Source organism: Falco naumanni, chromosome Z, assembly GCF_017639655.2.
Source record: "Falco naumanni isolate bFalNau1 chromosome Z, bFalNau1.pat, whole genome shotgun sequence".
Classification (NCBI taxonomy): domain Eukaryota; kingdom Metazoa; phylum Chordata; class Aves; order Falconiformes; family Falconidae; genus Falco; species Falco naumanni.
The window spans coordinates 63,434,438-63,456,836 of record NC_054080.1 but is presented as its reverse complement, the minus strand read 5'-3'; the positions used below and the strand labels follow the sequence as shown (position 1 = coordinate 63,456,836).

Here is a 22,399-nt window from a genome sequence, read left to right as displayed (position 1 = left end):
ACAGTTTTGTCACGAATAAGACAGGTTTCCAGTGTAAATTCTGCCTTTTCTGTAAATGTCTCTTCCATGATCTTTTGCTTGGCCATCTTAACTTATGTTAAAATACTGTAATGGAATCTTAACAAAAAACCATTTTAATTTATTGTGACATTACAAGAAAAGATTTGATGTTTACCTTAATTTCACTTTCTAAGCTTATTGTGGATTTGCTTATTAAAAGCTGCTTGTGCACTTGAGCTAGGCGTCTAATGTATGCACATGTTGTTTCTGTTCTTCCTTGTCAAACTGTATTTCAGACTTTTCACATATGTAGAAAATGTAGGAAATCTGCAGTATAGGCTGTCTGAGGACCTCAGAGTTGCTTTAGTTAGTGAAAACTAAATAAAAATTACATTGTTGAAATAACTGCAAAATCAGGTGTTTGTACTGTGGAAGAACAGAAATACTCTTTTAATACTGGTTTTAAGTTTTATGTCCCAGCTTTCCTGTCAGTAAGTGCTGTGCACTTTAGCACTGTGAGTAGGCATAACCCTAGCACAGTGCTTGAATTGAGTGTGTTGATGTAAAAAATTTTCTTATGTATTTTCATGTAGCTAGCACAAGTGGCTAAAACCAGAAGCAGGTAGAAAGAAGTGTTGGAGAACTTTTGGAGAAAGCATGGCGAAAAGGGAAAGCTCTGTAAACATATTCTAGAAGACGAGAGAGACATCAGAACACAGCAAGGCACAAAGAAAAAAATCTTTGTCTTGTCCTCTGTTGTCTTAATGTAAGTCTCTATTTTATTAGGATGCTTATTCAGGTCTGTGAAAAGCTCTCTTGCACCAGTAATACTGCTCCTCCCATGCAAAATAATTTAAGAGAGCAAGCCTGCAGGGCCACATTAAGAAAAGAGTCTTTGTCTTTTGTAGTTTTATGTTGCCATTCATTTTTGTTATGTGCATCGTGTGTGTGTGTATGTGTGTATTTAATGTGTTGGATAGCAATGACTTATTTCTGTGGACACATTCTGGGAAAGCTGGAGATTTCTTGTCGTTTGTCCAAACATCAAGGGAGTTAGTTTATTTTTTTATTCGTTTTGGGTTTGTTGCTTTCTAGTTCTGTATGCAACCTGGAAGTAAAAACTGTTTGGCTTTGCTATTTAAAATGTCTAGGTGTCATGCTATACAAGATCAGAGGGTGTTTGTAAATAAAGTATTAGTCTCCTCTGTGGTGAGGTGACTACTGACAGACTTCTCGGCATGAGAGGAAAGCATGTGTGGTTTCAACAGATGACTGAATTGTATGTTTTGTGGTCTTTACACATAGACATACAAAGCTGAAGAATCACAAGCCGAAATGAGTAACCAGGAGGATGATGTTCTATGTTGCTGGAGATGTAGAAAACACATAGCAAATCCTGTTTGCCTTGCTAAGTGTCATGGAAACGAACCATCTGAAGTAAGTATAGCATCTGGATGGAGTTAGTAACTTTTTCAGTGCCATTGGTTTCAAACAAAGGAGAAACATTAGACTTGCCCTCACTTAGTAATTAATCTCCTGTGGAGATAAGTGCTAAAATTATGGACGATTCCATAAAGAGTAGTGGAAGCAGTAATGCCAGTGAAGCTGAGTAGGCAGTGATCGCCTTTATGTTCTGTGACGTGAAGGCTAGTATTCATGATACATTTGACTACTAGCTTGTGTAGAGTATAAAGTGTTACCATTTTTCACATAAGAATGAGTTCTGTTTTTGACAGTTTTAATGCGGTCATTTTTTTTTGTTTGAATATTTCTTAACAGAGGCTCTTTGTTTCTAAGGTGTGTTTTAAAAACCGATACTAATTTCCACTGCAGTCATTAACTGTGTCTCAAATATTCCCACATCAGAAGTGGATTTCAAGTGGATTTTTAATTATTTTTTGGGGGTGGTGATGGTGGAATTTCAACTACTTTCATGGAAAAAAATGTAGGGAAAAGAAGGAGGTATCTTTGTCCATGCCACCCAGTGGAACTTGTAATTGCTAGTGGAGATCCACCGTCATTGTGCACAAGACTGAATTAGTGCCTTCTCTGAGTATGTAGATAGCAGATTAAAAAGATGTAATTTAATGCTGCTTCCCAAGATACTGAGAGGCAAAGATTCTACTCTGATGAGAAGAGTAATGTTTTCAGTATGTTGGCTTTCTCTGATGAATTTTAGACCTTCAGTCAAAGACATAGCTGATATAGGAGTAAAAGAGAAAAATCTTGCAACAAATCTTGAAACCAAATGTTGAAGTTACAAATGCAGTATAAATACTTTAAATCATAATTATATCTAAGTTGAAGTACAGGTACTCTCCACACATAGGAGGAAGATGATAGCATAGACATGACAAACAGATCTATCTGTCTTGTCATTACTTGGAGGATTTCTAGGAGTTTCTGTCTTCTGTGTATAGCCCCACTTTAAATTTTCAATAATGAAAGTTTCAATAATGAAGTTTCTATTGCCATGAATTTTGTAACACAGCAGTCAGTGATTTTCCACATTCATAAATTTATCAAATTATTTTAAGACTCTTAACACTCATCAGAGTTTCCGTTATATTTTTAGCCATCTTTATATATTTTCTGACATTCTAAACCATATTAAAAGATTTAATTACACTTGTGTCACTTCTGTGCTAAAAGGTAGTTACGTAATTCGTTTTATTTTATTATGAGTAGTGAAATGCTACAGTTTTTAAGATTTTGTTGACCAGCTCTTCAGCTGGTCACATCATTGCAGTAAAAACTCAAAAGTTGCTGAGTCCCTGTTTTCTCTGCTGGTTATTCTAATAAGCATTAGAAAATGAATTTACAACTATTTTGGGATAGTTGTCTAGTACTGACCACAGTCTTCATATAAACTAGAACTTAAAATTTTCCTGTCTTTACTGGAAAATTGTGCCAGCTGATAGTGCTTCTGAAATTGATTTCTGAATATATTTGGAAGATCAGCAATTGCATACTTTCTGTTGTAAAAAACCCAAACCCACCCCCAAACATCTCCATCTCCACAATGGAGTCCTCCAGTATCCTTAGATTCAAAAATAGAGAGTTGTTGACAGCATCTACCTGTTTTTAGCTTAAAGAACCAACATCTTTTGAGTTTTGTCATTTGTTAATAAAGTATTTACTGAATTTGGGAAGGTGACTTCTGGCTATACTGAAATAAAAAAGCTTACACTAATGTTGAAAATCAATACAATAATTTGTTTATAACAGACATCACAACCTTCAGCTGCTGCTCAGGACTCTTGCAACGTATGGCATGTGAACACAGAAACCATTCCAGAGTGGGTGAAATGTGCCATTGAAAAGGTAAATCTTTTTTTGCTTGCATCTTTTCAAAATGTGGAATAAGTAAAGGGAACAAATTGCAAAAGTGTAGCAGCTTATGATGTGTCCAAACCTCAGCGCAGCACCTGAGGGACCATCAGCACTCAGACTGTCATGGAGAGGAAGGCAAAATGGCAGTTTATTGAAAGACACAGGCAGTTATATACTAGTAGCAGAGCCAGCCCTTTGTGGGTGGTTTTCTACTTAGTTCCTACGTTTCCGTCACAACACGTGATCTTCCGCATCGCCACATCCCTATGCTGCTACACAAGAGCACTTTTCTGCCAAGGTCCATGTATATTAGAGACCTTGTAACTGAAGGAATTCTTCTCAGTAACTTCTATCATTAGCATTTACAGAGGCTTTTTTCTGTCTTAAATGGTTTTTTATGTATGCACAACACCTGCAAGTGATAAATACTCTTCATGCTTATGTAGAGATGGATGTATTTGTGATTGTCCAAATAACTGTCATGGACACCTCTGCATATTTTGTCAGTGCTTGAAATTATATTTATCTGTGCTCTGGGTTTTGATTTGTCTTAATCATCATATCTTGCAGTAGTAATGCATATGTTGACAATAACAGTAAGAAGCATATTTCTCCAAAAAACTGGATTGGTGGGTTTGTTAAGGGATCTGTTGTTGGAATATGATGTAACGGCTTTCATATTTAAAATGCTATTATGTCATATGAATAGAGAATAGTTACCTTTCTGCAAATTGAAAGGTCTGATGACAAGCCAGCATCACTGCTTTTGAGTTCTAAATGCCCGTTTGAAATTACAAACCATCTCATAACTTCCTTGTTGTACTGATTGTTTCAGTTCAGTATTTTCTTTATTTCAATTTTAGAAGTTAATATTGTTGCATAGATACAGTAAACAGGAACAGTGCTTTTCTTTTGGCCCACAGTTTTTCTCTGATGAGTCTTTGATTTTGAGAGCCAAATACTACCTGCATTCCTTTCTGCTTAGACTTCAGTGTTTGTTTTACTACATTGCAGTTAACTTCTGATTTAAGCAATTCCACCCTGACAATGATACACAAAGAAAAAAATTGTCATGACTGTAAAACTAAGCATTCAAAAATTTAGAAAATTGGTTTTATCTTCATTCGTTGTTCTGCCCTATGTTTTATTTTGTTAAACATTAAGCTTTTTTTAAAAATTAATGATCTCTTTTACTTCAATAGTGCTTGACAGAATAGTGTATCTGTTTCAGAAACAATGATCTTGGGGGATGTGTGTGAAAATTAGGGGTGGCAAGGTATTTCCCCACTTCACAGCACTGCCTAATCTTGAATGTCTGATCATAAGCATGCAGTTTGTTACAGTACTTTTTATGTTATGTTATTTCACTAAAATTGGATTATATATTGATACTGATATTATTCTTTTTACCTTTAGCTGTAAATAGCCAGCCTTCAGCATTTTAAAGCCTAGAGGGTCAGGCTGGAGACCTAGGAAATACAAACCCCATGGACTGCTCAGAAAAGTTTTAACGTATTTGCTCAAAATTGCAGAGGGGCAATGCTGCTCTGGTGGCAGAGGCAGCAAATGCAATTCTTTATGAACACATTTAATATCTTAGTGTTAATTTTATCCTGTAATATCCTGGGAACTCTTACCTTATTGACTTCTGACTTCTCTGGAAGGATCCTGTGGATTTATGGATAAATGTGTGGGGTTTTTTAAAAATTCTGGCTTATTGCCAGATCCTCCTGGCTCTGAATAATTTTGTGATCATGTGTTATTTTCTCCTGTATGACTCCCGAATCAAAGGCTAAATCATTATTACATAAGCACAAAGTCTATTTGCAGGCTGTAAAAACCCACTGCTTCCCAGCCAGTTCTATTTTGCCATCTGTCCCTGTTCTTTGGGTTTCATGCACACATTAGTGTATAGGTAATCTTCAATAAATATAAATATCTGGCTAGTGCTGCTAGTGAGCTTTATTGACCTGCATTTTCTTTTCTTCATCACTTGTAGCTTCTTTGGCTAACCCTTCCCAGTTTTTCCTCTTTATGCAGTCCATCATTAAATCTGTGTACCCTCAGCTCCTTTTCAGATCTTGCTGATTTTCCCCCTACCACCTCCTCCACTAGTAGGCTGTTACTTCTTTTACTGAGTCAATGCTTCCACAGTCCATTGCCAAACTTATGCTAAATCGGTCCTGGACTCCCTTATACTGCACCTCATCTCTCAGGCTCTGTGCACACAGGACATAGAGATGTCTTTTTTATTCGCTGCTGTCTCTTGCACTTCCATTTTTGCCAGACTCTTAGCTTTCTCTAACCTTCATGAATCACTCCTCTCCATTTGGAGATCCAGTATTCCATAGCGCCTCAGTGCCAGAAAGACTCACTAAAGGCACTAGAAAGTGCTTTTCCCTGAATTTTAGTGCCTAGCCCATGGCATCTGGGGAGTGGAGTGTGGGAGACTTACTGTACATCTCTGAACCAACTTAATTCTTCATTGGGAATGGCATATATACACATTGGACAGCCTTATAAACTGAGAGGGACTGTGCATGTTCAAGGAATTTTCAGGGATGTGAAAGCCTTTTGGCATATGTAAACCGATTTTTTTCCCCCGGATTATAAAGATGACCTGATTTAAACAGATTCTCATAGGTGCAATGAAAGTCATGTCTTTGATACTTCATGAAATTTTGAGGTTTTAACCCACAAGGCAGGAGGAGTAAGTTACTCAAAGAAGTGTTTCCAGAACTACTTCTAGTATTGCATGTGAAAAATAACCTTTTCTTTCCACACAAGTTTTTGGTTTTTTTTCTTGAAACTGTAAAATTGGTTTTGCTGAAACTTTCTGAAGCTTTCAGTCAGATGAGTGTCAGTCACAGAATCATCTTCCCAAAGTACCCTGAAAAGCATTTGCAACTGAAAGCAATGCTTTAGCTAGAAATCTTGGGCGGCTTCTGTATTCACGGCTCAACCCCACATCAGGCTCAAGAGTGAGTAATGTGTGACTGGAGTTGAAAATGTTTCTTGTCTGGGCTTTGATCTTACACACACTTGCATAATCTTAATCCTCAAAAATCTTTCTGCTGACAGATGAATATATTTACTGAAAATACTAATATTTGTGCAAATACATAGGAGTTTATAGATCTTTAATACATAATTTCTTCTGAAAAAGTGCCTTTAGGATTGAAATAAAAGTCACAGAATTACAAATAATGAAAAGAACTGTCTCCATATAGATAATGAAGGATTTGTCATGGTATCTGCACACAGCTTATGTTGTAATACTACATATACCAAAATACAAGTACAATTTCAAGCTTTCATGGGCTAAGCAAAGTAAAAAGCTGTATTCTCTTGTAAGAAACCTCCTTCCACTTTACTTACTTAGTATGCAGGAAATGTATCAGCACTCAGAACACTCAGCTGAGAAACAGCTTGCCAATTCCAGATTAACATGGTAAATGATTTCACTGCTTTAAACAATCTAATGTTTTCATTAGTATGGCAGCATTATTCTATGGCCAAATTGTAAACATATTTCAAAGCCTCTACATTTTGAAATGTGTGTTCTAGATTTCCTAGAATTAGTTATCACTGCAGCAAGCAGAGTTTTGACCAGAACATTATTTATGGTTTATTTTCTTTCTGCTGTGAAATCTCTTTAATTATGTTTGAAAAACAAAAAGTAAACCCTTTGATTAAAGGAGAAAAGTAACTAGTAATGATTTTTTAATCATTTATTTACAATGAATGCATTGGCTATTTTTTTTTCTTATCAATAGGCACAGTGGACAATTGGAAAACTGCGCTGTCCATTCTGTGAGGCCTGCTTAGGGGGCTTTAACTTTGTTTGCAACACAAAATGTTCGGGTGGACAGTTAGTAAATATATATTTCTGCAAAAGTCAGATTGACTATCAGCCAGATTTCTCTGTTAAACTGGAAAAATCATCAGGAAAACACTTACCTCTTCTCAAAATTCAGTCTGGTTTTAGCAAGGATACCTGCCATGAAGTGGTAACTGCAACTCTGGAAGTAAAAAATCAAAGGCTTTCATACATAGCCAGAAGTAATATTGGTACTGGAAGATTAACAGAAGCACTCTGTCTAGAAGTAAGAGCTCCCAGTTTTGAGATGAAAAGTAAAAAACTTCCTTTAAAGGCATTAAATCAAAAAAGAAATATTTCTGCTTTATATCCTATGGATGATTCATGTGCTGTAAAACCTTTTCACAGAAGATCACATAGTTTGGATTTAAATATCGGAGAGAGACTTGTTTTGCCACCTGTGTTCTATGAAACTTGCAGTATGGGAACTATTTACCATGGCCAAAATGAAAATCTACCTGCTTACACACGAAGTGGCTTGCAGTTAGAGTCCAATAGGAAAGATGGTAATTCTTTTCAGGATCTATGTAGTTCCAGTGCTGACAGACTACAAAAAAGGTTTCAAGTTTCTTCCTTTACCGCATTACTACATAAAGAAACAGAAAGTGAGCGTGATTTTGAAGCTACTGGACAGTCTTCTGGGAGTGCCCTTGCTGATGGGTCACCTACAAGTGCTGTAGAAGAGGAACAATACATCACATCTGTTGGTCTTGTGCAGCCTTTGAGTATTTCTTTCAACCAAAAGCTGAGTAAGAGCGAAAGAAACAAATCAAAAACCTTGAGAAAGAAACAAAGAAGGCGAGAACGGTGGCTACAGATGCAAGTAGGTGTTTAAAATTACTTTGTGCTACTTTTTAAAAAAAACCTTTGTCTTTTATAAATCATTCTGACTTCTTTTATGCTGTCTTTTAACACTGGTTTAACATGGTACTGTGTCGAGTCATGTATCTTGCAAGCAAGGATTTATGACCTCTTCCTACGTGTAGTTTTTCTAATTCAACCCAGTCAGGTTTTTTCTGTGTAAAGTCAAACCTAGGTGGGTATATATAACTATTTTCTGTTGGCCTTCTTACTGTTTTATGACGTAATAATACATTTGAAATGGGAAAAAATACAGAAAAGTTTAATCAGTGTGATTTAGAAAATGAACCATTCAAATGTTCTAAATGAGAAAGTCCAGCATTTCAAGATTTCCTGACTTTTAAGTAACAGCATTTTGAGTTAACTTTACAGTTAAGAAATATTTATGCTTTAAAAGATGTTTGCTTTTATTATTTATTGTAATACAAATATTTTTGTTTGAGTAAAGAATTGATTGTTGCAATTTAAAATATGGTCTTTAGTAGGTTAATATTTTTTCTACAAATCTGAGAGCAATGTTACATGTTCTTACCAATTACACAGCCATGGTTTCCTTCTTCAAACCGTCTAAAGCAAAACAGAATTAAAGACCATAGTCATGCAATTTTTGTTGGGAGACAAGGGAGAAAGACCAGGAATATATCTTAAAATGAGTAAAACGGGTTTTTTGCTATGAAATTCAGTAGAAAAACTAATGACAGGTGCCTTTAAAAGAAAATTTCTCATCATAAAATTCCTGCTACAAAATACTGTGTGGCCAGCAAGAACAAACATACTAATTCTCATCAGAAAAGGAGTATGTACTCAAGAAATCATTCTTGCTTTGGGTAGGTGTGTCCTTGTGATAATCTTAGAATATTCCATAGATTAACTGTAGTGACATGTAAAGCTCATGTAAACCTTATTTCACAGATACTTATTTTTAATGTGATGCTTTCTATTTTATAGTAGCCAAATCTAATTTAATATTTATGCCTGACTGAGAAACACTAAGGTTATTTGAATGGACTATGTTTATGTTAGATACTAAATTCTTTTCATTGCTTTGCATTTAAGTGCAATATGATATATAGGACCAACAGTTCATGTATGGATCATTTGTTAGTCCTTTGTACCTATATGATTTTAATCCTTGATATTTTCTGCTGTGGTTATACAGTTCCACTCCGGTCAGGCACCAAGTGACTTCAACCTCTTTCTTACATACAATCAAGACAGCCTTTAGAATATAGTACAGATTTGAAGCAGAGCCCTGAATACAGATAGAGATACATACACAGAGGCTGTCATGGTTTAACCCCGGCCGGCAGCCAGGCACCACGCAGCCACTCGCTCACTCCCCACTCATCCAGAGGGATGGGGAGGAGAATCAGAAAGACATGTAGAACTCGAGGGTTGAGATAAGAACAATTTAGTAGGTAAAGCAAAACCCATGCATGCAAGCAAAGCAAAATAAGGAATTCACTCCCCACTCCCCACGGGCAGGCAGGGGTTCGGCCATCCCCAGGGAAGCCGGGCTCCATCACGCGTGACGGTTACTTGGGAAGACAAACACCATAATGCCAAATGTCCCCCCCTGCCTTCTTCTTCCCCCAGTTTATATACTCAGCATGACGTCATATGGTATGGAATGTCCCTTTGGCTAGCTTGGGTCACCTGTCCTGGCTGTGTCCCCTCCCAGTTTCCCGTGCCCCTCCAGCCCTCTGGCCGGCAGGGCCCAAGGAACTGAAAAGTCCTTGATTAAGTAAAAACATCACCCAGCAACAGCTAAAACCATCAGTGTGCCATCAACATTGTTCTCACACCAAATCCAAAACACAGCGCTGCACCAGCTACTAAGAAGAAAGTTAACTCTATCCCAGCTGAAACCAGGACACTCTCTCTATTAAATGTAAGAACCAGCTTGGAAATGTGATGGGTCTGGGACATACGAGACTTTTGAATACAGTGTAAATACATTCGTTCAACTTTGGGAAGTTTCTTCTTTGTTTTGTTTAAAGTAAGATGTAAATTGGCATTGTGATATTTTGTAAAATGCTTCTCTGAAACTGGGAGTAAAAAAGCTTTACAAGATCTGAATGTCGGAGTATTAAATACTTGTTTTCTAGTAAGTCTAAAGATTCTTAGGTGTCTGAGTCCCTAAAGTGCATTTTAAAATTCCAGGCATCACTGTTTCTATGAAATGAAATGATGGTGCAAAATAATAGTATATATGAGCATTTGGACCTTGTACTAAGAAACCGAGAAGGACTGATTGAGGATGTGAGGGTTGGGGGCAGCCTTGGCTGCAGTGACCATGGGATGGTGGAGTTCAGGATCCTGCATGGAGGAAGCAGGGCAGTAAGTAGGATTGCAACCCTGGACTTCAGGAGAACTAACTTTAGCCTCTTCAAGGACCTGCTTGGAGGAATTGCATGGGTTAGGGCTGTAGAAAGAGGATGGGGGTCATCTAAGAGAGCTGGCTGATATTCAAGCATCAGTTCCTCCAAGCTCAAGATCGGTGCATCCCTATGAGTAAGGAATCAAGCAAAGGGCCAGGAGGCCTGCACAGATAAGCCAGGAGCTTCTGGCAAAGCTCAAACAGAAGAAGGAGGTTTATGGAATGTGGAAAAAGGGACAGGCCACTTGGGATGCATATAGGAGCACTGTCAGAAATTGCAGGGAGGTGACAAGGAAGGCTGAGGTCCATTTGGAAATAAATCTGACAAGGGACATCAAGAGCAACAAGAAGTGCTTCCTTGAGTACATCAGTAAAAAAAGGAAGAGCAGGGAAAATGCAGGCCTGCTGCCGAATGAGGTGGGTGCCCTGGTAATGAAGGACACAGAGGAAACGTAGTTATTGAATGTCTTCTTTGCATCAGTCTTCACTGTCAAGGCCAGCCCTCAGGAATCCCAGATGCTGGAGGCAAGAGAGGAAGTCTGGAGAAAGGAACACTTCCTCTTGGTTGAGGAGGATCAGGTTAGAGGTCATTTAGGCAAACTTGACACCCCCAAGTCCATGGGCCCTGGTGGGATGCACTGCTGAGTGCTGAGGGAGCTGGCAGATGTTGCTGCTAAGCCACTCTCCATCGTCTTTGGAAGGTCATGGAGGACAGGAGAGGTGCCAGAGGACCAGAGGAAAGCCAGTGTCACTTCAGTCTTCCAAAAGGGCAGGAAGGGGGACCCAGGAAGAAGCTACAGGCCAGTCAGCCTCACCTCTATCCCTGGAAAGGTGATGGAACAGCTCATCCTGGAGGTCATCTTGAAGCATGCGGAAGAAAAACAGGTTATCAGGTGTAGTCTACACAGGTTCTTCACCAAAGGGAAATCATGCCTGACCAATCTGATAGCCTTCTATGGTGGAATGACTGGCTGGGTAGATGAGGGGAGAGTGGTGGATGTTGTCTACCTTCAGCAAGGCTTTTGGCACTTTCTCCCATAACATCCTCATAGGTAAGCTCAGGCAGTGTGTGGGTTGGATGGGTGGACAGAGAGGTGGATGGAGAACTGGCCGAACGGCAGAGCTCAGAGGGTTGTGATCAGCGAAGCAGAGTCTGGCTGGAGGCCTGTAGCTCACGGTGTTCCCCAGGGGTCAGTACTGGGTCCAGTCTTGGTCAGCTTACTCATCAGTGACCTGGATGAAGGGCCTGAGTGTCCCCTGGGCAGGTTTGCTGATGATACAGAGCTGGGAGCAGGGGCTGATACCCCAGCAGGCTGCGCTGCCATTCAGCGAGACCTGGACAGGCTGGAGAGTTGGGTGGGGAGGAACCTGATGAAGTTCAGCAGAGGCAAGTGTAGGGTCCTGCACCTGGGGAGGGACAACCCCACGCACCAGCACAGGCTGGGGCTGACCTGCTGGGAGGCAGCTCAGCGGAGAAGGGCCTGGGAGTGCTGGAGCACAGCAAGGTGCCCATGAGCCAGCAGTGTGTCCTGGTGGCCAAGGTGGCCAGTGGGATCCTGGGGGGATCAGGAGGAGCGTGGCCAGCAGGTCGAGGGAGGTGATCCTCCCCCTCTGCTCTGCCCTGGTGAGGCAGCACCTGGAGTGCTGTGTCCAGTGGTGGGCTCCCCAGTTCAAGAGGGACAGGCAACTACTGGAGAGGGTCCATTGAGGGCTACAGAGATGCCCTGTATGGTACAGAGATGGAGCATCTCCCTTCTGAGGAAAGGCTGAGGGACCTGGGCCTTCTTCGCCTGGAGAAAACTGAGATGGGATCTTATCAGTGTCCACAAATATCTGAAGGGCAAGTGTGAAGAGGCTGGGGCCAGGCTCTTTTCAGTGGTGCCCAGTGACAGGACAAGGGGCAACGGGCACAAACTGCAACAGAGGAAGTTCCACCTGAATATGAGGCTGAACTTCTTTACTTGGAGGGTGACCGTGCCCTGGAACAGGCTGCCCAGAGAGGCTGTGGAGTCTCCTTCTCTGGAGACACGCAAAACCCAACTGGATGTGATTCTGTGCGACCCAGTCTAGGTGAACCTGCTTTAGCAGGGGGTTGGACTAGGTGATATCCAGAGGTCCCTTCCAACGCTGACCACCCTGTGATTCTGTCGTGTGCAGAGTTGTGTTGTCTGCAGTCTCTCAAGGTACTTTACCCTTTGTTAGATATTACTTTCAAGAATAAAATGTTGTATAAATTTTCCAAATTTGTGGTAGCTAAGAAAGAAAAGTGTACTTTCAGGTCTTTTTTGTTAAACAATTCTTAACCAATTCCTACATTATTTTTAAGTTTCATATAGCAGATGATGTATATATATTAAAACGTTATCTGTCTAATCAGTAAACATAGGGTTAAAAAAGTAAAAAAAAATAAATTAGTATGGAAAATAAATCTTATAAATCATATAGTTTCGAATGGTAGTTCCGATGGGAAGATATTTTGGTTTTGCATTGATTTCTCTAACTTTGGTGAAAGTCTGTGATTGAGGCATGGAATATTTAAACAGTCTACTTCTCAGACTCCGTGTCAAGCAGTATGTGTGTCTAGTGCAGCCATGTTTGCCATCACTGTGGTATCTTCTTAGGAAAATGTGGATCTAGAAAATCACATACTCTGTACAGTCTGACATGTCGCAGAAGGGGGTGCTCCTCTGCCACGCACTCCTTTTTGTGGCTTCTCCCGTCTTGTGTGTCAGTCTAGATATCCTCCCCTTTCCTGCAGATTTCACTTGCCATCCTTTTTCTTCAGCATTCTGACAACGCTTCTTGTAAAATTGTGCATTTGCTACAGTGGTATTTAGAATATGAAGTTGATCTTTGGTACTTTGTAACTGTGATTTCCAGCATACTTAGCACATATGCTTAAGTAATCAGATGATAGAACTTCAGAAAGAAAAAAGCATAAGCCTCTGAGTGAATGGAATGAGAGTTTTGATAAATGACAATGGGAAGTATTTAATATAAGTGTTGTTTTAAGAAGCACTTCTAGCACAGCAGAACCCTGATATGAGGTGAATCTCGTCTAAGCTGTCTCTGTTAAAGGTACTGTGCATCTCATTTTTATATATAATTAAAGCTTTTCTGGAGACAACAGACCTGTTCAGACTTTGGAATTTCTTTGTAAATGCATAGGCTGCTTCACAGAGTTTATTTTGTAATGTGATAACTTTTATCTGTCAAACGTTTTTTTCTGTCTTGCAGTAAGCCAAACCGTGCCCCTAAGTGTGGTGTTGCGGCAGAGTGCCCTCTGTTATTAAGCTGAAGTGTATAAGCCTTGGATAGTGAATAGGAGCGATTCTGTGAGCTCCTGACCCGCGCTTGCCCCCGAGGGCTGCACTGGTGCGGGCTCCGTGGTGCAGGTGCAGGACTGAGCTAGCCTGCTGACAGTAGAGGGACCCAAGCTTCCTCTGCTATACAAGGGAGAGCTCTGAATGCTGGTGAGCTGGATGCTTGCATTTCGTGCGTGTGTGAGTGTGCATGCGGGATTTTTAGGTCTCTGGTATAGTGTAAGGGTATGATAATAACTACTTAAGTCTAGGGATTGCCAGTATTAATAATGGTTCTTGTTCCTGTTGCTATAGCTAAGAAAATGAAGTATTTCTGTTATAAATACCCTTTTGTGTACATCTTGTTATACATTTGCGTTGTTTGTTGGTGTCTGAAGCTGATAATAATTTTCTGAAAGATCTTAGACAGAGATACCATTTGTGGCTCCTCCAGTTTTATTTCATTTCTCTTCACAATCATTTTACATAGAGGAAGACTATGTAGCCAGCTTTTAAATTGCAGTATCCTCTTGGAAACGGTCCTGATCCATCAGAAAAAAATATTATTGGTCTTTTTGCTTCATTTTATAACTTGACACATCACCGGTTCTTTTATATCTTTTTTAAAACATGAAAGTTTTGTCTTACAAAGGTGACTAGTGGTCAGTTTCCATGAAGTGAGTTTGCTTTCATGCTCCCAGTATTAATCTGAACTCAGGATGAACAGGTGGGTGAGATACTGCATTGTTTATCCACACTGTCAGATGCTGTTATCTTACCCTGCAGTCTGAAGTTTTCAAGTCCATACTGATGTTCTCTAGCAACTGTCAGTCTATAATGAAGGTGCTAGGCTTCAAAGGTTTTAACTTAAGATCTTAGTTTGCTTAATCTGTGCTTGTCTCTTGTTCATGTATACATTGGTTTATAATTCTTTTTCTTGCACTGGCATATTTGTATTTAAATTGTGAATCCTTCAGGTGTCTCATTATGTGTTTAGGTACTTGGATTTCAGTCACTCTTTCTATGATGGTACTCATAACAATAATTATACTCAGGCTGTATATAGATTCCTCAGCTGGCTGCTGGAGAGCTAAAACCGTTAGTTAGTGTTAGTATCAAAGTAAAGCAGGAAGAGAAGGAAGGGAAATGAAATTGCAGCTGGAGGAGGCAAGCAGTAACTACAAGGTCTCAATTGTGAGCTTTGTTAGGGAAGTATGAGGCCCTGGAGAAGCTGCTTAAAGTAAGCAGAGAGGAAGAGGGGGCAGTCATAGTCCCATACGCTGAGATTTGTACCAAAAGACTGTGGATTTAATATGAAGTAATAGTTGCAGTCACTGACTAGCTATGAATCTTCAGAATTAAGCCTGAAGGATGCAATTGTGGGAGAGCATTTTGACTCTGTGCTGCTCATGCTGTATCTACACCAGCTTTCTCATTGACTTCCTCAAGTGACTCCAAGAGAAATGAAGATCAAATATTAATACAAACCTTGCCAACTTGGGAAAGGTAGAAACTTCTTTCAGTGTTCAAAACCACTCCTCCTCTGGATAAGATCTCAAAATAACATAGCAATTTTTAGAGTCCTATATTTAACTGGTTGCATTTATGTTAAAGTTCAGAGCTAAAGAAGAATGAAGTGCTTCTGTGTTAACATGCAGTTGCAGAGTTCACAGTCCCTGGCCTGATGCATTAGTGATTTACTTGTTCTGAAATAGTAGTATTGCACTGATAGTGCTATAGCGTTAATGGTTTAAAATCCACGGAGCAGCAAGGGTGCAGGGTGTTACATCTTGTTCATGGGTGTCATGGTTTAACCCTGGCTGGTAATGAAGTACCGCGCAGCCGCCCGCTCACTCCCCCTCACCCAGAGGGTTGGGGAGGAGAGTTGGAAAGAAGTGTAAAGCTCGAGGGTTGAGAGAAGAACAATTTAATAGTTGAAACAGAATAAAAATGAAAGAACAATAATAGCAATGGTGACAATAACAGTTATAATGAAAAGGGGAAGGGAAAGAATAAAATCCAGAGGGAAAGGAAGAAAGGAACACACGGTGCAGCTGCTCACCACTGGCTGACCGATGCTCGGACAGTCCCTGAGCAATGACCTGCCCACCCCGGCCAGCCCCCCTGGTATATATACCAGGCGTGGCGCCCCATGGTATGGGATACCCCTTTGGCTAGTTGGGGTCAGCCAGCCTGGCTGTGTCCCCTCCCCGTTCCTTGTGCCCCTCCAGCCTTTTCACTAACAGGCCTGAGGAACTGAAAAGTCTCACACCAAAGCCAAAACAGAGCACCACACTAGCTCCTAAGAGAGTAATTAACCCCATCTCAGCTGAAACCAGGACAGTAAGCAAAGAGGAAACACAAATTGTGTATATAAAGCCAAGAATTCATTCTTCATCTAACTCAAAACTTAAGACTGTGATTATTGTTAGTCCAGACTTAATTGTTAAAGAAAAAAGAAGGAATAATACTCTCACTGAGGCTGTTACATGCACTCATTTGTTCCTCCTGGTTCCTGCGGTTGTGCCTGTGCTGCGCATCAAGGTCTGCAGGCTGGCAGCAGACCTTGGGGGCTGGTGGTGGTGGGTGTTACTGCGGCTTGCCAACATCTCTTTCACTGGGAGCAATAGGGTGTTCATGCTGATGGTTTCTTTTTGTTTACTCCAGAATCCACTTGAGGTCGTTTTTATGTTTGGTAACACACTTTTATACCTTTGCTCTTTCTTCACTGGTCTGCAGCTTTAAGCTCCATCCAAACTACCTTATGTGGTGTCTTTCATGTGTGTGAGAGACAGTTTCTTCTTTGTTTGTTACCCTTATGAACAATTCTGTCTGGGCCCAAGTCTGCATTTCTTTTAACAGACCCCTAGGAAGTTGCCCATAGCTGCTGCGGTCTCTAGTGCCATCCCAGTGCCCCACCCCATGTGATCCCGTGCCTGAACTCCTCTGCACTGTGTTGTGGGTCTCCAGTTCTGAAGACCTCAGCTATCCTCAGCGGGCCCATATTTCTTTATACTACATCATTATATTAGTTATAAATATCTCATTCTACATGGAATAACTGCTGACAATGGTTGCACCATAGAAAGGTAAAAAAAGTAAGACAAACCAGCCACACACATCTGGTCAGTTAGAGAAATTGCTGTCACAGCTCAATGGAGGAAAACCAAGCAGCAGGCAGGGCAAGGGAAGTTCAGCCAGAGCAAGCGCGGTCAGCGTCAGCCCAGAGGTGTCACGCGTTCCATACACAGCTCATGGCTGATGCTGGCAGCAGCAGCACTGCATTACAGGGCTACACAGTTAGAAATAAGAAGCAGAATCTTTTTTAACTAGCTGACACAAGGAGGGGAGAAAACTGAGGCATGACAAACTTCTGAGTCAAAGCTTGTCTGTCTTTGCTTCTGCTTTGTTACTACATGGTGACTTTTGTAATTAGGAGATTAATTCTGTCACTGATTATAAACTGGATTAACAAGAAGGTACTAACAATGATGGATTCATATCCAAATGCTTGATGTACCTTTGTTAAATTGCAGTTGTGGTTTCTGTGGAAGTTGTACCTGAGTGAAATAGCACACAGAAGCTACTGGTTTATGAGGTGCATCTGGAGCTCCTGTTGCAAGCCTTCAAACCCTAGCACTTTAGACTTTAATTACTTTTAGCTGCAGTCTTTTCATGCTGTTATTTGTGATTACAGCTTTTGAGGGCATTGTCTGACCTGTCCTTTCCTACTGTTTGATATGTCTTTTACACAACTGAGTGTTAATAATAACCAGTGGGATAAACAACCTTGCAAATTTGCCAGGGAAGTTTATCAGAAAGAAATTCTGCTTGCCTTCTGTCATGGATTGTATTGTAAAAGACTTAAAATTTCACACATATATTGGCAAGGAGGGAAAATTACTCAGGGAGCTACTGGATAAATATAACATCAGGATTGTCTCAGTGTATCTGTATATAGTCTCAATTTTTTTATGATCATCTTGAAGCTAGAATATATAGACTAGAATATAGTGGAGCTACACTGCCATAATACAGCTTTACAGAAGGCCAAAATAGTTGGCTCTGGTGTGAATATATTCCTTCATTTAAGTGAAATACAGATGAATTTCAGAATGTACAGATACTGTAGAATAATCTCAGCAGAGCAGAAGTCCATGAGCTGTTGTGCATTAAGTGCCCATCTTGCAAATGAGGGGATAATCTGCTATGTCATATATCAGGCCACCTTTAGTGGCTAAGAAGAGGCAGTGGTTTTCACTGATTTTTTTTTTTTTTGGTGCTTTTCCAGCATCCTAGACACAGAGTCACACAGTCTCCAAATGCAGCCACCTCTACCTGAAATAGTAATGTTGTACTGGTAGTGCTACAACCCTAAGATTCAACAGCCGGGGTAATATGCCATGCCATGGGCAAGTTCCTGACCCATCCTCGCAGTTACTGTATCTTGCTGGACAAAAGAAACACAGAAAAGAAACTAAGTCCAGTGAAATAAGTTTATATTTTATTGTTGATGATCTGCCAAAAAAAGTGAGTTTTTTTTAAATAAATAACATTGCCGCTGTTCAAAGCTTATATAGATTGCCATTCCGAGAAAATATTGATGAACAGTTTATAGCTATAGAAATACTATATGCTTTTTTCTTGTATAAACTGAAAGTACTAGAAACTGTTATTTTAGGTTTTCTGGAATCCCACAGACAACTTAGATTGTAACAATTTCTAAGACCTGCTGTCCCTCAGCTAAGAAAAATGATGACCCATTCATGGAGGTAGGTTGCAGTGGTGGTCAGTTAGGTGCCTCCCATAATTTCAGCATGGATTCTTATTTCACAGATAGAGTGAAGAGCAGACTAAATTGCAGTTAGATAACATAACTTGTGGCAGATAAAAATCGAAGTTCAACAATGGTTTGAACAAGAATATAAGAGTAGTTTCATATTTATGAGATTTGCTGTGTGTTACCAGAAGGACTGCATCAAATGCACAGTAAGTAGGGAGTTTAAGACGAGAATTTACATATGAAAAGAATGGGTTGTTATAAATCTTGTAGAATCTTGTGCTCCAGGCCTGCAGTCCTTCACTTCTAGAAATTGTTATTGACTCAGTGACTAAGAATTTGAGTAAGTTTTATATTTCTAATTGGTTTTCATGATACTAAACTCTCTGAATACGTATAAACTGAGTTAAATTAAATGCTGCTTGCATGGAGATTTAAGTAGAGTGTAGGGCATGTTTCTTCAAATTAAAAAATAATTTTTCTCAGGAGAACAGAAATTCCTAACATCTGGGAGAATTTAAGCTCCCAATCTTTTTTTTTAAAGAAATATTTATTCATGCTTGTAAGTGGTCAATGTATCTATGAATGTTTCTCATCCATGAGCCCTCTTAAATTTTACAGTATCCAAATTCAATGATTATTTTTTTCCTTCATATTTTTATTTATGAGAAAATAATGCTATCTGAAAAGACTTAATTTTTTTTTTTTTTACATTTCTTCAAATACTTTAGGTAAAACTTCAGGCAGTCGCTGAGAAGTAGAAGTAGAAGTCACTGTATGCATCAAAAAGATATATACATAGATTTCATACAAACTTACTGTTTCTGAAGTTGGTAAGCAAACAGTGATTCTAGAAGGAAATGGCAAAATTAAAGTAGCAAATTAGTGAAATGAATTATATCTACTCAAATTGCTGAGGAGATGCTGTATGGTAACTGCATTTCAGAATTAAAAGTAAGGAAAGATAACATCTACTGTTACAGCTGAGGAAGCTGTCAGTCTTTTGGGCACGGGAACATCTCTTTCACATCCAAAGTACAAGCTTATACCAATAAGTTAAATAAAACAGAAGTTTCTTATGTTATGATCTAACACCCTTATGGCTGTAAAGCGGTGACAACATAGATTTTTTAAAACTACCTATCGCCAAGTTTTTATTTGGTACAGTGCTTTTTCTGATATCATGTGCTTTCTTAATGCATTCTATCAACACCTAAATTAAAGTTATTACATATCAGAAGGGAAAAGTTTCCTTTATAGATGACTTAGCTAAAAAGGTGTTTCATGTTGGATACAGTCTAGGATTATGGGGGATGGAAGGTATGGCATTTTTTTTTTCTTTTCTGATTTTCTTTCAAGAGTGTATCTGCTTTTTATGAAGATGTTACATTTATGAAGGTGTTAGTTCCTATTGTTAGTAATTTGCAATCAAGTTCCTAATTAAAATTTACCTTTCATTTGAGCATTAGGAGATTTTATGTGTTATTTCTAAAGACTGGAAATTGGAGTATGAAAAAGAAAACATTTGGACATAGTGAATATGAAGAAAAGAAACATTCTGATTCATTAATAATCTCACATTTTTGAAAATGCCATCAGTCAGAAATAAACATATTCATCTTCACTAAGTAATGCTTCCTTCTCCTAGTCTTTATAAAAGAAGTCCAACAGTTTGACAAAAGGGTAATAAAATCTTAATCTTTTGTAGGTCAAAAAATTGAAAAATTTTAAGTGATCTTGTTTCATATTTTGTAATCTCATTTTCTTCTATGTACAGAGTGAGGAGAGCTTGCACTACTTTCACTAAAGAATTTCTTATGATTAGTAAAAGTATGTAGAATCAAACACGTATTTGACATTATGGACACTTACTCAAAGAAATAAATTATTCTATGCTTTTCCCAACTTTAATGGCATTATCTATTTAATTTATATTTTGTTCAGTAGTTTTTAAAGACTCTTTCAAGTATTGGTTTGTGATTTAGACTTTTTGCTGAAGTGCACTGCTAATAGAGATTCTGAAGCTAATTGCAAATAATTAACTAGCAACTTGAGAACTAAAATGGGATCTTAGGTAAGGGAGACTGGGGAAGCAACTGGTAGAGAAAGATGATTCTCTAATTCTTCCATAAGTGCAAAAATTGTAGTTCATATTTTGGTAAAAGCTGTATAGAAAATGAAGAAATGTCTTAACAAAAATAATGGGGTAAGAAAAAACAATTCCATGGACTTTTTAAAAAAGTAAAATTAGAAGATACAAATACATTTAATTTAGAATATCTCAGTTCCATTTGCAGGTTAAAATTAGTATGTCAGGAAGAGGAGAGCTAGAATTATGGTGCAACTGTGAAATGCACTTTACTGGAGTAACAAAATTCTAACTCCTACTGTGTGCCTACTCCACTACTATCCTTGTCTTACTAGTTTTCATGCAAAGCAATCCACAAGTTAAGAAAAGAAGTCATAGAAAGCTATTTAATTCATAAGAAACAGAGCAAAAATCATTCATTAAAACATGAAATAGGGCTTGACTGCAAACATGGTAGGAAGAAGCGTTAAGTGGTGAACAAAACAGTGCAATGTGGAGTATTACATGTGGTGAGCTCCCTGAATTGGAAAGAGTAGATTATTTTGAGCATTCTGTTTTCCAATTGAATATAACAGAAGGTTTGTTACAAAAAAAAAAAAAAAAAAAAAAGGCATGTATGATTAGAACAAAACATTACATCTGAGATTCTGGAAAAACGTAGAAACCAGGTGCCAGTTATCCATATGGGAAAAAAAACTTCCATTCTTGCCTTTTTGTGAGTTTCCTCAAAATGTTTTAACCTTTTTATTAATTTCAGCAACAATTTATGGTGTGGTAACTTTTATCTTCAGGTAATTGCTCATATTTAGGAAATTTTAGGAAGGTAGGTAAATATAGCAGACTCTTAAGTGCTCTAATGTGGGAAATGTTGTACGTGAACTTTGCAAAAGGGAAAAAAATACCAGTTATAAAACAAAAATCTGTGGAAACCAAGACCCACGGCAGTAGACCTGCCAGCAGTGGCAAATCCAGAAGCAGCATGTCCTAGAAAGGACCTGCTGTTCTTTAGTCAGATTAATTTGCTTATATTCCTCAAGTCTGATGCATACCATATAACTTAGCATAACAGGTAAGATCACAGAGACTTAATATTATTCTTAACAGAAGTATATAGTATTAAGTATATTCTTCCCTGTTAGCAGCAGAGTTGGTAGGTTTTCTATAGTTTAGAGAATTACTTGTTTATTTTATTGACAACATTGGAAAAATAGGATTCAAAAATAGCAAACCAGAAAATGCAGCATTTCAGGTGTATGGTTTTTATTAATTGCATTTTTTCCGGGTGTTGAGTGGGTTTGGTGCTCAATTTCATTTGCTACAAAACAGGTAAGGTTGTATGAAAAGATAGGTAAAGAGATTGTTTGAAGATTAGATACAGGCAGACCTGGTAGTTGCTCTTGATTGCATAATGGCACAGCTGTATTGTCAAGTAGTAGTCCCCTGAGGTGGATCCAAAATCCAGACTGAAATGAGAATGTTAACTATGTTACAGTAAAGAGGACTACTGGTTTTGATACACTAGCAAACTGAATTTTGGTTTTATGCATTAGAAAAAATGCTGAACAGAAATAGATTTCTTCTGGATGATCAAATCTCTTCTACAGGGGACTACAAAACTGAAAAGCAGAACACTGTAGTTGCTGTGGCAATATGTTGTTTCCCTCTGCAGCAGAGCACAACAGACCAATCTGGTTTCTAAAAGTAAGCTGTTTTAGGAGGATATAAATAATGCATTAGAATTTCTACTGGATGAATCTTTCTGGATTTAAATCTG

General features: G+C 38.8%; 1 protein-coding gene across 3 annotated transcripts in view; it reads left to right on the top strand.

The window, feature by feature from the left end:
- The window catches only part of RNF180 (ring finger protein 180), a 78,881-nt gene that overhangs the window by 5,494 nt on the left and 50,988 nt on the right, over positions 1-22,399 (top strand). For 2 of the 3 annotated variants that reach the window (XM_040580206.1, XM_040580204.1), the window contains exons 2-4: positions 1,302-1,437; positions 3,229-3,324; positions 7,110-8,036. In XM_040580206.1, coding sequence (XP_040436140.1) covers positions 1,336-1,437; positions 3,229-3,324; positions 7,110-8,036 — 1,125 coding nt within the window. In that variant the 5' untranslated portion in view covers positions 1,302-1,335. The remainder of the gene's footprint in view (positions 1-1,301; positions 1,438-3,228; positions 3,325-7,109; positions 8,037-22,399) is intronic. The other variant, XM_040580205.1, reaches the window with a different exon arrangement.